The sequence below is a fragment of the Nerophis lumbriciformis genome, linkage group LG13 (genome assembly GCF_033978685.3).
Source record: "Nerophis lumbriciformis linkage group LG13, RoL_Nlum_v2.1, whole genome shotgun sequence".
Taxonomy (NCBI): domain Eukaryota; kingdom Metazoa; phylum Chordata; class Actinopteri; order Syngnathiformes; family Syngnathidae; genus Nerophis; species Nerophis lumbriciformis.
The window spans coordinates 16,772,921-16,790,175 of NC_084560.2; the positions used below are offsets into that span (position 1 = coordinate 16,772,921).

The 17,255-nt window shown below is 39.7% G+C and overlaps 1 protein-coding gene across 4 annotated transcripts in view; it reads right to left on the minus strand.

Annotated features, from left to right (window-relative positions):
- atf2 (activating transcription factor 2) overlaps window positions 1–17,255 on the minus strand; it is a 53,985-nt gene that overhangs the window by 8,490 nt on the left and 28,240 nt on the right. For all 4 annotated transcript variants that reach the window (XR_009816497.2, XM_061971593.2, XM_061971591.2 and 1 more), the window contains exons 10-11: window positions 11,630–11,836; window positions 3,159–3,264 (exon numbers count right to left, since the gene is read on the minus strand). Coding sequence is in view for 3 of the 4 variants with exons in the window: in XM_061971593.2 (XP_061827577.2) it covers window positions 3,159–3,264; window positions 11,630–11,836 (313 nt within the window). In the remaining variant the exon portion in view is untranslated. The remainder of the gene's footprint in view (window positions 1–3,158; window positions 3,265–11,629; window positions 11,837–17,255) is intronic.

Below are 17,255 nucleotides of genomic sequence, written 5' to 3' on the forward strand. Positions count from 1 at the left end.
AAAATGCCACCAGCTGTTAGGCACTTGCGTTGAATTAATTGGATCCCGATGCAGAGGGAAAAAAATAATCAGGCTCTGCTCTCCATTTTGTGCAGGAATAAGGAGCACAATGGAAGCTAATGTTGCTAATGAACTATATTTGTTTGTTAGCGCACCTTACTTGAGAAATTTTCTTGACTTTGACACAATTTAGCTGTTGCCGGGGTCGACCCCTCAATAGGTCACATTTGACCCATGTTGAGGTGAGCATACTTGTGATGTCCCAGCTCTCTCTGGTTTGAGGGGGGGCAGCCTTGCAGAAAGCAGATGGCCATGTACATGTGCCAAACTAAAACTTGGCGAGCTGAAGGGAGTCTTGAGTGATTTTTCTCCCGGGTGCCACAGCTATAAGCCCGGGCAGCAACATGAAGGTCTAGAGGGCAGAGGAGCTGAAGACAGCCATGGATCACTCAGAGTGAAATGATGCGCTTTTACTGAATCAGTCAAAGAGATTATTTCATGCTGCTCCACGACATGGTTTGATTTATACTCTAACCACGCTCTGTAGCCTGGAGATGTAGCCTAGTTAGCCGCAGTATAATGCATAATGAAGTAGAGAGGACACCTTAGAAGGAGTTAGACAGTTCTTATGAACAAATCCCGTCTCTCAAACCCTTGACCCTTTATCAGGCAATACACTTTCAACCAGCAATTACCGTCTTTCCTAGAGATGTCTGAGAATATTGGCATTAAACTTTTTTTTTTTTGCTGCCAATAACAATATCGGGTGATGTATTGCCTGGATTTTGGCGCATGAGTGATGACCTCATCTAAATGTGGCGTGCCCCACAGAGCAACAAGCTAAGTATGTCACATGAATTATTTCAAGGTTTGCCCTTCAGATTGTAAATATGCAATTTGCAATGACTGTAACGCTGGTTGTACGAGGAGGGAGGAGGGTGCCTTCCTTCGATACTTCTAATCGAACATCTCACCTCAGGAAGAATCACTTCAAGTCACATGCAACGTTTATGCAGCAACTGAGAAAATCTACGCTCGATACCCAGTGAACCATTTCCAGACTTTCTTACTTAGCCCTTTTGTTCTTTTGCCGATGTTTGCGTCACATAAAAATGTGCAGCTTTTCAAATTGTATAGTTGTCAGTAGGGATGTCCGATAATGGCTTTTTGCCGATATTTCGATATTGTCCAACTCTTTAATTACCGATACCGATATCAACCGATATATACAGTCGTGGATTTAACACATTATTATGCCTAATTTGGACAACCAAGTATGGTGAAGATAAGGTACTTTTAAAAAAAAATTAATAAAATAAAATAAGATAAATAAATTAAAAACATTTTCTTGAAAAAAAAAGAAAGTAAAACAATATAACAACAGTTACATTGAAACTAGTAATTAATGAAAATGAGTAAAATTAACTGTTAAAGGTTAGTACTATTAGTGGACCAGCAGCACGCACAATCATGTGTGCTTACGGACTGTATCCCTTGCAGACTGTATTGATATATATTGATATATAATGTAGGAACCAGAATATTACTAACAGAAAGAAACAACCCTTTTGTGTGAATGAGTGTGAATGAGTGTAAATGGGGGAGGAAGGTTTTTTGGGTTGGTGCACTAATTGTAAGTGTATCTTGTGTTTTTTATGTTGATTTAATAAAAAAAAAAAAATTAAAAATAAAAAAACCCAAAAAACCATACCGATAATAAAAAAAACGATACCGATAATTTCCGATATTACATTTTAACGCATTTATCGGCCGATAATATCGGCAGGCCGATATCATCGGACATCTCTAGTTGTCAGCCTTATTTAATTGGATTCCTAATTATGAATTGACAATTGTTGACGATTGGTCTTGACTATTTTGTTAAACTAACACTAAAGATCCACTTCGTACATCCTTATATTACACACTTGTTCTTTTCTGAGTACCGGTACACACAGTGGAACCTTGCTTTACCAAGGCCTTATTGTAAAAGCTTTTCTATTTACAAACCATAGGCCGAATAAAAATATGAGTTGGTGTACGAACCTTGTCTCAAGAGTACAAACGGTATCAATCCATTGTGTGCCTCGCAGCGCAGCTCATTCAGTCAGCACAGTGTTTCTGTCATTAGCTACTACGCCAGGTGGCACCGTATTTTTCAGAGTATAAGTCGCACCAGAGTATAAGTCGCACCTGCCGAAAATGCATAATAAAAAAGGAAAAAAACATATATAAGTCACAAACTATGAAAAAAATTGCGATTTATACTCCGAAAAATACGGTACTTTAAAATGTTTTTAAAACATTTTTTCTAGTTTTGCAAGCACAATGTGGTTTGAAAATTGAGGAAGTATCCACAGCGTCGTTGACACGGTCTCATTCCTCCTCCCCCTCTTTTTAGCTGCACAACATGAAGATTAACAAACAAGGTAATGATGATTTTTTTTCTTTTAAATTCCTCATCATTGTAGCTACCCGTCTGTTAAAGTTATGGTGTTTTGTGATTTCAAACTGTGAGTGCACCACAGGGCTAGTGACAGTGTGTGTGTGTCGGCAGGACTGCTGCATAGGAGGAGGGCAGTTCAGCTAGTTGTGGTTTTTGCATTGTTGTTAAATAGAAAGTTGGTCCACAGCCCTCTTGCTATGTTTGTTTGATATTCAGTACTGAATTTAATTTTATATTGTTAAAACTGTACAAACATTTACTAAAATATAGACTTTTGGCAAGGCTGAAACTCATTCTTAAGGAAACATTTACTTCAATATACAAACTTGTCAATTTGTGAACCAGTTAAATTTGTAAATAGAAGTTATACTGCATTTTTTGTTATTTTTGCAAATTTACAAAATTTTTCTTAGAAAACTGTGACTGTATTTACAACTTGTTTCAGGCTAAAATATTTATTCTGGTTTCAAATGGTTGCTTATAGCTACCACCTGAGGTCCCGCGGATAGATGCAGCTACTGTGGCAGGGAAAGCTTTGTCTCAAAGTACACCTGTCTATTAGTATGTCAACTTCTGCAAAGTTTAGAGAAAATGGTGGTGGTCTCCTAATGTATCAATATCTCTTCCTGTTGCTGGTTATGGTTAGCTGGAGCTCATTTCAGAGGCGTCCAGGCTCGAAGCCTGGGCCTGAGAATAATAGCGCATTACTCACTGTGATAGCCAGACTTCTTCTGCATGGCGGTTACAGGACAATCTTTATGAGCCAAGAGGAGCTGCTTCAGCTGAGCCACTTCGTTTCTCAGCAGGGTGACTTCACTCTTGTTTGGGGGACAGGAGACAATGGTTAGATGGCCGCAATGTTTGGACACTCATGCAAAATGTGCGCACGCACACTTCAAGGCTGGCAAGGAAATAAAGTTTTTGTTGATTTATTTATCCATCCATCCAATTTTTACTGCTTTCGGGGTTGGGGGGGAGGGGCTGGAGCCTATATTTATATATTATTAGAATTAAATAAATATATATAACAGCAAAAACACCATATGGTGCAAGTCTTAGGCCACCATGAGCTTTGTTTTTTTTAGTGGCTGTTCACACATTTTGAGTCAAACAGTAGGACAGTTAACAGAATTACTCGATAAATACCAAACTTTATGGAGGGGTGAATGTGTGCCAAGAGAAAAAAACTAATACATTTTTGGTGAAAATCTGTATAAAAAACCCCCAAATACAATAATTTAGAGTCATTACATTATCGGCCAGCCAAGCGTCCTTTGAAAAACTGAATCGCCTCATATTTAGAAAGGAATGTAAGTGTCCGTATTGAGCCTAAAAGAGACATACTTTGTAGGGATGTCCGATAATGGCTTTTTGCCGATATTCCGATATTGTCCAACTCTTTAATTACCGATACCGATATCAACCGATATATGCAGTCGTGGAATTAACACATTATTATGCCTAATTTGGACAACCAGGTATGGTGAAGATAAGGTACTTTAAAAAAAAAATAAGATAAATAAATTAAAAACATTTTCTTGAATAAAAAAGAAAGTAAAACAATATAAAAACAGTTACATAGAAACTAGTAATTAATGAAAATGAGTAAAATTAACTGTTAAAGGTTAGTACTATTAGTGGACCAGCAGCACGCACAATCGTGTGTGCTTACGGACTGTATCTCTTGCAGACTGTATTGATATATATTGATATATAATGTAGGAACCAGAATATTAATAACAGAAATAAACAACCCTTTTGTGTGAATGAGGTTTTTTTGGGTTGGTGCACTAATTGTAAGTGTAACTTGTGTTTTTTATGTTGATTTAATAAAAAAAATAAATAAAAAGGTTACCGATAATAAAAAAAACGATACCGATCGTTTCCGATATTACATTTTAACACATTTATCGGACATCCCTAAAACTTTGTCAAGAATACTATACAATACAAATTATTCGAATCATGTTAAAAATAAATACAGTTCAAACAACCCCACATCTACTGAAATAACTCAACATGTTCAAAAAGGAGTATAAAGAAACCAAGTGTATTTGATCCCACCTTGTCCAATATTAAGTGTCAGATGCCATGTACACTGTTCAAGTTCCTTACTTAATCCATTCTATAGTTTCATTCCACGTGCAGACACACTAAATGCCTTTAATGTAGTGGAATTTTTTTAGATTCTATATACCGTGTTTTCCGCACTATAAGGCGCTCCGGATTATAAGGCGCACCTTTAATGAATGGCCTATTTTAAAACTTTGTTCATATATAAGGCGCACCGCATTATAAGGCGCATAGAATAGACGCTACAGTAGAGGCTGGGGTTACGTTATGCATCCCGTAATTGCGAGACCCGTTGTGGCTCAATATTGGTCCATATGTAAGGCGCACCGGATTATAAGGCGCACTGTCAGCTTTTGAGAAAATTAGAGGTTTTTAGGTGCGCCTTACAGTGCGGAAAATACGGTATTCCTAAAATTGTATTAGTCCTCTCTCGTTGAGGATTGTTCTTTATTTTGTGGTAGCCTGCTCTGTACATAATACTCGCTGTTTGGAAGTGTACAATATGTGTACATTTCAGTGTTTTAGGTTTAATGAACAAGGAATTTGTGTGTTCGCTAGCATTATGAATTATCTTAACTGCTCTCTTCTGCAGTTTTATTAGTAAATGAAGTGTACTTTTAAGAATTGTTTTCCCAAATCGCTACACATTAACTCAGGTATGGTAAGACCAGAGAACAGTACAGAATCCGCAGTATTACCCATCCATCCATCCATCCATCCATTTTCTACCGCTTATTCCCTTTGGGGTTGCAGGGGGCGCTGGAGCCTATCTCAGCTACAATCGGGCGGAAGGCGGGGTACACCCTGGACAAGTCGCCACCTCATCGCAGGGCCAACACAGATAGCCAGACAACATTCACACTCACGGGCCAATTTTTGTGTTGCCAATCAACCTATCCCCAGGTGCATGTTTTTGGAGGTGGGAGGAAGCCGGAGTACCCGGAGGGAACCCACACAGTCACGGGGAGAACATGCAAACTCCACACAGAAAGATCCCGAGCCCGGGATTGAACCCAAGACTACTCAGGACCTTCAAAAAATAGCTTGTTAAATGTAAATCGAATTAATTAATGACAGGGCACTTTATTTACTATTAATACGGCAAACTTATTCCCAGCCCTTTCCTGCTCTAGCACTAGTGTCAGAACAAAATAGCAGATTTGACCAACTCCTTTGTTAATCCCTGCCTTTAGTAGCATAGGGCGTTTGCGTAACCATCGTAAACAACTGCTTTACCGTGGCAACCGCTAACAGGAAAAAGCCTAAAGTTCAGTTCATTTTGTACTAAAAAAAAATACCTATTGAAGAATATGTTTCCCATGTTTTCGCATTACTCCAAAACACACATCTAACTAAAATTTGGTTTAAGTCAAATAGTATAAAATTGTTCCACACAAATAAAAAAATTACACTACTACGATATGGGTGAAGACAATCAGGTCGACTGGCCCCGCTAATAAGGTGTTCCTTATTTATTTTCCAAAGCAACCCGAATAAAAGGAATCATTTTTTTTTAAATGGTTAATGAGAATATACGGTCAATAATTGCAGTCTAAAGATGAGCCAGCACTAAATCCAATGTATAAGTCCAACAAAACATGCACTACAAGGAGCGCTTTTGTAATTGTTGCGGCAACTTTGTAGACGCTGCTGAGATTTACATCCGTGCGTCGTTAGAGCTCCCAGCGGAGCCAAGGATTTCTGCATGTCGTAAAGAAAAAAAGAGAGCCACATTACGCTGAAGGTGACTTTAACTGGATTTAGCGCGGCCAGGGGTGCGTGGAACAACCGATGGCAGATTTAAGCTCCTTTTCTCCTCCTTTAAGAGGCGGCGAGTGGCTAAATCTATTAGTCTAAAAGGCGCCAATGTGTTTGATTCCATCTGTTTAGTTAAGCTAGGGTTGGCAGGATGAAAGTATTGTCAGACATATTTTAACACAGCTGCGGATGGGGGGGGGGGCGACTCTGTGTACCACATTTCCACTGCTGTTAGCTTGATTGATAATACACTCACTTCCCTCAACATGCGCAGTCTGATAAGATCAAATACAACAACTCTCTAAAAAAAAACTCCCAACTAATTCAACAATAAGTTTGTAGTGTGATATCAATGCACTCAAAGGTGTTTTGTCTCTGTCATAACCAAAGATATACACTACATATTAGGCGCCCTTTATGGGTTCCATATGGAAATCAGATAACCTTTACAATCATTGGACAAATAGTTAATAATACTGATAATGATGACCAAGTCCTGCGTGGTTCCATGCAAAATGTTTTTGTGGATGGTGGCCATCTTTTAAAACCGTGGTTCTCAAACTTCTTTCACCAAGTACCACCTCAGAAAAACACTTGGCTCTTTAAGTACAACCATAATTACCAACATTACAATACAGTAGCGTAGTATCAATGTATTCATTGTATTATTGTAAGTATTCATAAAAAATGAGGCAGAGGTTTTATTTAACACATATACTGTACATATATACACCTATATACATATACATATATATATATATACATCCATCCATCTTCTTCCGCTTATCCGAGGTCGAGTCGCGGGGGCAGCAGCCTAAGCAGGGAAGCCCAGACTTCCCTCTCCCCAGCCACTTCGTCCAGCTCTTCCTGTGGGACCCCGAGGGGTTCCCAGGCCAGCCGGGAGACATAGTCTTCCCAACGTGTCCTGGGTCTTCCCCGCGGCCTCCTACCGGTCGGACGTGCCCTAAACACCTCCCTAGGGAGGCGTTCGGGTGGCATCCTGACCAGATGCCCGAACCACCTCATCTGGCTCCTCTCCATGTGGAGGAGCAGCGGCTTTACTTTGAGCTCCCCCCGGATGGCAGAGCTTCTCACCCTATCTCTAAGGGAGAGCCCCGCCACCCGGCGGAGGAAACTCATTTCGGCCGCTTGTACCCGTGATCTTGTCCTTTCGGTCATAACCCAAAGCTCATGACCATAGGTGAGGATGGGAACGTAGATCGACCGGTAAATTGAGAGCTTTGCCTTCCGGCTCAGCTCCTTCTTCACCACAACGAATCGATACAGCGTCCGCATTACTGAAGACGCCGCACCGATCCGCCTGTCGATCTCACGATCCACTCTTCCCTCACTCGTGAACAAGACTCCGAGGTACTTGAACTCCTCCACTTGGGGCAGGGTCTCCTCCCCAACCCGGAGATGGCACTCCACCCTTTTCCGGGTGAGAACCATGGACTCGGACTTGGAGGTGCTGATTCTCATCCCAGTCGCTTCATATATATATATATATATATATATATATATATATATATATATATATATATATATATATATAAACATACATATATATACATCATAGTAAAAGAGTGCGGGTACTAGACTGGCCTGCCTGTAGTCCAGACCTGTCTCCCATTGAAAATGTGTGGCGCATTATGAAGCCTAAAATACCACAACGGAGACCCCGGACTGTTGAACAACTTAAGCTGTACATCAAGCAAGAATGGTAAATAATTCCGCCTTCAAAAATTGGTCTCCTTAGTTCCCAAAATGTTTACTGAGTGTTGTTAAAAGGAAAGGCCATGTATCACAGTGGTACAAATGCCCCTGTGACAACTTTTTTGCAATGTGTTGCTGCCATTAAATTCTAAGTTAATGATTATTTGCAAAAAAAAAATGAAGTTTCTCAGTGTGAACATGAAATATCTTGTCTTTGCAGTCTATTCAATTGAATATAAGTTGAAAAGGATTTTCAAATCATTGTATTCTCTTTTTATTTACCATTTACACAACGTGACAACTTCACTGCTTTTGGGTTTTATTTATACACATACACATGTATTTACATGCAGTACAGACCAAAAGTTTGGACACACCTTCTCTTTCAATGCGTCTTTTTTTTAATTTTCATGACCATTTACATTGTAGATTGTCACTGAAGGCATCAAAACTATGAATGAACACATGTGGAGTTATGTACTTAACAAAAAAAGGTGAAATAACTGAAAACATGTTTTATATTCTAGTTTCTTCAAAATAGCCACCCTTTGCTCTGATTACTGCTTTGCACACTCTTGGCATTATCTCCATGAGCTTCAAGAGGTAGTCACCTGAAATGGTTTTCACTTCACAGGTGTGCTTGAAGCTCATCAAGAGAATAAAGAAAACGCATTGAATGAGGAGAAGGTGTGTCCAAACTTTTGGCCTGTACTGTACATACATACATCATATACCGTATTTTTCGGAGTATAAGTCGCACCGGAGTATAAGTCGCACCTGCCGAAAATGCATAATAAAAAAACAAAAAAAACATATATAAATCGCTCTGGAGCCCGGCCAAACTATGAAAAAAAACTGCGACTTATAGTCCGAAAAATACGGTATATATAATTATATATATTGCACATATAATATTTAATCAAGTGATTCTGTGGCGTACCACAGTTTGAGAATCACAGTTTTAAAACCAATCTGTACAGACATGTGCTTGTCAGTTCCCTAACAGTATGCATCACATTTTGTGGTGGTTTTAAAATTTCAAGTTAAGCCAACTTATTGGTTCAAACTAGGGATGTCCCGATCCGATATTTGGATCGGATCGGCTGCCGATATTTGCCAAAAAATGCGTATCGGCAAGGCACGGGAAAATGCCGATCCAGATCCAGTTTAAAAAAAACTCCGGTCCGTGTTTTCCAACGCACCTATTTAAATAATACATTCCACTTTTCTGCTGCTCCCTAATTTCCGTTCCGCATTTTCCAGCACACCTTTAACACATCCACAGGTCCGTGGATTCTCACGCAGTTGCTTTTAGCTGCTGGCATTACACGACAGGCTCTTCTCACTCTTTTCTGTGTCTCCCTCTCACAGACAGCAAGCGCACCTTCTTACACACGTCACATACGTATACGTCCTCCCCGAGCAGAGAGGTAGCAGCATGGCTAACGTTAGCTGTGATGCTAGCGCAGCCGCTAAAGTGCGCGCCTGTGCAATTGCGCACTGCTCAAGCGTCCTCTGCGCACGGCAAATCTATGCCACGCACAAAATCAAATAAAAAAATAAGCGCATAACAATTTTCGACACACGGACACGACAGAGAAAACAGTTTTCGTCATCATTGTTCAAATATTGTAACGTCTGTCGAGACGCTTATCTCCGTTCGGTGCCACACGCCCACACCATCAAAATGCCGAGGCAAACATTTCCAGATCAACACCGTATGAAAAAAATAGTGATTTTTTTAGTTGTGATTAACTTCTCTGCATGAAAGTTTAAAAGTAGCATATATTAATGCAGTATGAAGAAGAATGTTTTAATGTAGACACATAGAATCATCATACTGCTGTGATTATATGCATCAAGTGTTCATTCAAGGCTAAGGCAAAATATCCACATATACAGTATATGGTGTATCGTGACATGGCCTTAAAATATCGCAATATTAAAAAAAGGCCAAATTGCCCAGCCCTAGTTCAATGATGCCATTTCTGTTTGTCATGTATAATTTTGTCTATTTTGTGTTTATTCTTGAATAAACAGGTCAGTTTCTTGTAACCAACCATTGTGTATTATTCAAACTCACCTAATTCAGCTGGCTAGTTGTTATCAAGAGTACTAAAACCCTTTTCAACATGATTCTAAGTAGGCTAAATAACTTTAAACTTTAATACATGCTTGGATAGGCCAGTATCGGTCAGTATCGGTATCAGATCGGAAGTGCAAAAACAATATCGGTATCGGATCGGAAGTGCAAAAACCTGGATCGGGACATCCCTAGTTCAAACTATGGGGTTTAATACACCTGTTACTATGTGGTGTATTAATCAGAAAAATAATAGCACAGGCAACACAGTAGGTGTGCGTGTTTTGCTACTTAATTTCTGTGCAGCTGTTCATGAGTGAAAGAGCCACATCACGGGATGTAATTTTTTCACAAGACTGTAATGTGACAAAACTTAGAACCAGCTCTTACTGTGATGCAGTGCAGTTCTGCACCACCGCAAATTATAACTAAAACATCTGACAGAATCAATCAAATCTGCCTAATGTATCATTATGTTTGTAAAAGCAGAATGTTTGATACAACTTTTGCACTGGATGTCACTCGATTGTGCAGACTTTCCTCCCAGTCCAAAAACAGAATCAGCAATGTAAGCATCAGTAGATGTTTTAAAAAGAGAAAATGGTTTGCTACTTACAAAAGTAAAGAGCTCTTTTTACATCATGACAATAACCTTTATTAGCCACCGCTTTAATGCAACGCTGCATCACACCAGTCTACAACCAGACATAAATTTATAACTGTGAATTAAAATAATTTAAGCAAACTAGCCTTGCATGGTGCTTGGAGACCTGAGAGCTGACACCTCATTAAAAGCCAGTTAAGGATGATGTTAAAATAACTGTGCCCCATTAGAGGCAGTTTCGCTCATCAGCTGGACTGTGTCAGTACCGTCATTGTCACAATAAAATGCACTGCTGATTAATAGCATCATGCAAAATGTCCTATTGTTCTCTTCGCATGAGTCACTACTTTTTTGTTGTTGTATTTGTGGTTTATGCTCTGTTTCACTGTTCACTCATCTTAAAAATGACTCCCCTTGCTTACGTGATTTATATAGTTTTTCCCTGTTGACTTGTTTTTCCACCCAGCTACTTGTACCCCTTTCTGATACCCCTCCCTCCTCCAGCCTCCAGCCTCTGCATAAAAGATGATAAGAAATAAACACCCCATCTTATTTAATTGTCTGGAACACTGATGTGTCGCACCCCCCGACTCAACATATCAACAGAGACGGCAGATACATGAACTGCTTCGAACTTGTCAGCATCACATTCTTAATTGCTTGCAGCAAAATGAAGGTTCAAGCAGACACCTTTCCCTCTGAGAGTTTTGGGGCCATTCGGTAAACTGCTGCAACAGAAGCGAGGACACGCTTGTGTGCGGCTGACATCTGGAGGATACATCTTTATTGACAGCCACGTATCGATGTAAAGGCCTCACACACACGTACACCACTGCTGTCAAGCGGAATCTCTTCTTAATGGGCGTTAATGACTTCATCACCACAGTAAGGGAATGTCTGTGTTCACACACTGACAGTGGACTACATCTATATAACATCAGATGAGTACCTGTAGTTGTCCATTCATGGAGTTGAGGTCATCCGCCTTTTTCTCCAGGGACTGAACCCACACTTTCCTCTTCTGCCTGCAGCGTGAGGCTGCAGCCCGGTTTCGCTCCAGGAACTTGCGCCGCTTCTCATCTGGGTCATCGCTTGTTGTTCTGCGCCGCCGACCCCCTGTGCTCGGAGGGTTTTGTGCCGGGGCCACTGGAGAAGCCTGCAAATTCATCAGCAAATCTTTTTTTTCAGCTGGCACATGACACTCAGCCACTTTATTAGGTACACCTACAAAAGTTTGGCAGATCACATGCGAAAAGCTTGGGACTGTTCACTGCCTCATTTGAGTCATGAAAATACATATGACACTAAGGGCTTGATTTACTGATATCCCAAATACCACGTGCTAAACAATATGTGCAAACTAAAAATTGAGTGTACTATTCGTAGGCATGTTGCCCGTGATCTACTAACACTGTGTGTACAAATGATAACGAGCAAAAGTGTTGCAGACCACCCTTTTCCAATGTTTTTTTGCTCTTATTATGCGTCTTTCACCATAGAGACGCTCATTCACTGTACATTCTGTCATGTCTGTGTAATCATGTTTTGTTTTGTTTAGTTATTGGACTCTTTAGTTTCTGGCTTTTCACTCCCTTGTCTTGTTTCCATGATTACCCATTAGTTTCACCTGTTCCACGTTTGGACTCATTGTGCACTCTTGTTTGTCACCATAGCAACCCATTAGTTTTCACCTGTCACGTCACACACCTGTTTCACGTTTTGAGTCACGCACCTGTTTTCGTTAATCATGTCTATAGTATTTAAGTTCATTGTTTTCAGTTTGTCGTTCTGACGACATCCCCGCATTTATGCTCTGCACATTTCTGACACTTTTTTCATGTCCATCGTTCATGCTGCTCCTTTTGTCCATGCCAAGTAAGTTTTGTTTATTAATGCCACAGTTAGTGTTTTTTGTTGTTGTTCATAGTTTCTGCCTTTGTGCAAGTATTTGTTTTCATAGCCAAGTTGTTTCTCCGCCACTGGGCGCGCTTTTCGTTTTCGTTAGTTGGATAAAATTAAATAAATATGTTCTCACATTCCCGTCTCGCCCGAGCCAACTTTCCGTTGCCTTCTAGAAAAATTAAACCCCAGGACCAAGACATGACACATTCATGTTATCATGTTCCTACCTCAGGCGTTTTGATAGGTTTTGAAGCATGCAGCAGACCTAAAACACTTTCTGGGCATTTTAGAAACAGTTTTGTAGTGTGATTTACAGTGGAATCAAATTTTTTAGCACGCTGAAGGTGAGCCCTCGGAGATGCACTAACTGCGAGCATTTGCTGTAATGTTCCTGGTGCAAGAAAATGCATATTGCGATAAGCCTTTTTTCATATGTATATAAAAAACAAACGTCATTAAAAAAACGCCTGCATCAATTGAATTTGTTTCAGTCAACCCCTTGAGTCAGCCAGCAGATATACAATTAGAACATGTTATTGCTGAATAGATTATATTTTCTAATATTATTTTGCTCACTTGGGAGCACAAGCTCAATAGATCAGCTTGGGGTGTGCTATCTAGTTTGATTTAAAGGCCTACTGAAACCCACTACTACCGACCACGCAGTCTGATAGTTTATATATCAATGATGAAATCGTAACATTGCAACACATGCCAATACGGCCGGGTTAGCTTACTAAAGTGCAATTTTAAATTTCGCGCAAAATATCCTGCTGAAAACGTCTCGGTATGATGACGTCAGCGCGTGATGTCACGGATTGTAGAGGACATTTTGGGACAGCATGGCCACCAGCTATTAAGTCGTCTGTTTTCATCGCAAAATTCCACAGTATTCTGGACATCTGTGTTGGTGAATCTCTTGCAATTTGTTCAATGAACAAGGGAGACAGCAAAGAAGAAAGCTGTAGGTGGGAAACAGTGTATGGCGGCAGGTGTTGTGCCGGATAACGCACCCCCGCCGTAGAATACACCCCTTGACTGTTGTGCCGGATAACACAGCCATTTCATTGTTTACATTCCCGGAAGATGACAGTCAAGCTTTACCATTGGCCTGTGGAGAACTGGGACAACAGAGACTCTTACCAGGAGGACTTTGAATTTGGATGCGCAGACGCGGTACCGTGAGTACGCATGCAGCTGCAGCTTCCAAACATTTGATCGCTTGCCCGTACGTGCGTGCCGCTACGTGCATGTCACGTAAGTAACTTTGGGGAAATATATGTGCTGTATGAACTTTGGGGAGGTGAACGGTACTTTGGGCTGTGGGATTGAGTGTGTTGTGCAGGTGTTTGAGTTGTATTGGCGGGTTATATGGACGGGAGGGGGGAGGTGTTTGTTATGCGGGATTAATTTGTGGCATATTAAATATAAGCCTGGTTGTGTTGTGGCTAATAGAGTATATACTGTATATGTCTTGTGTTTATTTACTATTTTAGTCATTCCCAGCTGAATATCAGGTCCCACCCACCTCTCACAGCATCTTCCCTATCTGAATCGCTCCCACTGCCCTCTCGTCCTTCATTCTCACTTTCCTCATCCACAAATCTTTCATCCTTGCTCAAATTAATGGGGAAATCGTCACTTTCTCGGTCCGAATCGCTCTCGCTGCTGGTGGCCATGATTGTAAACAATGTGCAGATGTGAGGAGCTCCACAACCTGTGACGTCACGCTACTCGTCTGCTACTTCCGGTACAGGCAAGGCTTTTTTATCAGCGACCAAAGAGTTGCGAACTTTAACGTCGATGTTCTCTACCAAATCCTTTTAGCAAAAATATGGCAATATCGCGAAATGATCAAGTATGACACATAGAATGGACCTGCTATCCCCGTTTAAATAAGGAAATCGCATTTCAGTAGGCCTTTAAGGGGGTTTTCAATTTTTTTCTACAGTTAAAACACTTATTTGTGCATACCTGCCAACTTTTGAAATCAGAAAAACCTAGTAGCCAGGGTCCAGGGGCCGCAGGCCCCGGTAGGTCCAGGACAAAGTCCTGGTGGGGGGTTCAGGAAGCCCCCCGACGCAAAATGATTATTAGCATTCAGACAGGTTAAAATGTTGCTAAAACCATCACTTTTCTATCAGTCACAGTGACTTTTCAAAACAAAAATATTACAGCAAAAATCATATGGGTTGATTGACATGTTTATTCTGTAAGCTAACTTCAATAGTTTGAAATTATTTTGACAGTTAATGCCAGTTATCCTGTCAACCTTTCACAAGACTTCAATTTGTTAATTGAAAGTATAAACAGTATAAACACTTTTTACAGTAAACAAATGGTAAAACAGTACTAAACAATTCCATTAAAAAAAAAATTGGTGTCATTATTAACTTTCTGTCCAAGCTTGTATAATCTACTGCCTTGTTCAATTGTAAAAAATATTCTGTGCCTAAAATTCACATTTCTATCACAATTATCATACTGTAAACATGGTAAGCTAACTTCATTAAAATTAATAGTCCTGTCAATAGCATGGAATTACAATTCAAATTTAGTTTTTTTGTAAGCCTTTCAAAAGAATTCAAAATATGAAAAATTAATGAAAATTAATTTAAGCCATCAGACACTTGAAAAGTGGCACATCACACCTCTAATGTAATCATTTTAACTTTTCAACAGAAATAGCACTGCAAAAATATTAAGGACATACTTCTGTATTTTGGTAGTTATGCTGTCAACATTTAACAAGATTTCTTCAACTTGGACTTGAAAGCATAAATAGTATAAGCACTTTTAACAGTATAACAGTACTACCTTTTTGTGGCTAAAATCCAAATGTATTCTATCAGATTGATCACACTGCAAAAATGATATGGTAACTTTATGATAAGTTTTGGTTCGACCACATCCATATTTTTTGGCGATTTTCGAGTCGGGAAACATTTTCCGAAATAACTGTCCCATGTGATCAGCCAGTGCGATTGGAAGTCCATGCTCAATTATTGCCTCCGTAAATAAAACTTCGGCATTTATCACATCCAAAGAATCTGTTTGGGCGACGAAAAACGTTGAAAGTTTTCCACTTGTATCGCTAGCAACGGCATTAGACTTGTGTTTTTTTGTCCCAACGTGGTCTTTTACATCGCTAATTCCTCCGTGTCCGATCGAAAAATCTTGTCTGCACAAGGTGCAATTCGCGTAGTTTTCACCCTTTTTGGAACGGATAATTATTCCCGGATAGGCTTTTGAATATTCTTCACGGAATGACTGCAGTTTTCTTTTCGGTTTAAGACTCGTTTGCGATTTTTCTCCGGCTGATTCCATGATCGTTCGCTCGTTTGGAAACAATGGCAACTGGTGCCTCGTGCTTGGCAGCGGTGCTATAAATAGCCTCGCGCATGGCATTTGGAATGGCTCGATAGGAAGTTACGGGAAGCAGTGTCGATTGTCATTGTTGTTACGCGATTTCGTGAATAAAACTTAAAACATTTTTTTTTTTTTAATTAATGAAAAACCATATTTTTTATCACTGCAACCGTAACCCGGAATAGGTTGATGAAAACCGTACTAATTACGGGAAAACCGGAGTAGTTGGCAGGTATGTTTGTGGTCTACATAACATGAAATGGTGGTTCTTTGGTCAAAATTGGGCAAAGATTATGTTTTCTATGCATTCTACTATTTTGCCACCACACAGTGGAATGCACTACCAACAGACCTTAAAATTCGAACTTCCCTACTAAATTCTAAGACTGCGATAAAATCATGGCTCAGGTCAACCTCTACCTGATCTGAACCAAAATTGATCCCCAGCAACTCTTCCAAGCATCAAACAGGTTCATATGTGGTTATAGTGTATATATATTTATATGTGGTTATAGTGTATATATATTTATATGTGGTTATAGTGTATATATATTTATATGTGGTTATAGTGTATATATATTTTCTCATTCTGTTTTGCACACTCTTGGAGTCAACATGTGCATAGTCATATACATAGTGTCATGTACATAGTGTATATACACCCCCCCCCCCCCATTTTTTGTATATATTGTTTTTCAAATCACCTGACATGTATACTGTGTATATGTACACAATTTATCCATTTTTTTAACGTAATTTTTTATACACATGTTACAGGTTATACAGCTTTTATTATTGAATGTATCAAATGTGATGAATATTTAATGGACCACAATGGAAAGAAGCCTTTTGGCTTTTTGTGCCATCCATTTGCCTTTTTAAAGCATTACATGGATTAAATTCTTTATGATGTCAATAAACTTCTCAAACAATCAATCAATCAATCAATCTTATTTTACGGACCATCTTCAAACCGCTTTCATACCATCTCTTCAGGATGCACCGTTGTGTGGGCGGTCTTATTTACACGCCTCCCCTTCGACTGCATCTTCTCCCCGTCATCCATGTTGTAGATTTTAGTGTTTCCATATGGAGTCTACTGACAGATATAAGTTCGAACTAGACACTACTTTGTATTATTAGTAATTATAACAGCGGAGAGTACATGTGCATAAACGAGCCGGTTTGCCCCAAAACAGGAGGACAGACTATGTCGGACAAAGCTCTTTGGGTAAAACTTAACCATATTAGGAGATACGTCACAAATAGGAAAAACGTTAGCAATGGGGAAAATTCCAAACGGC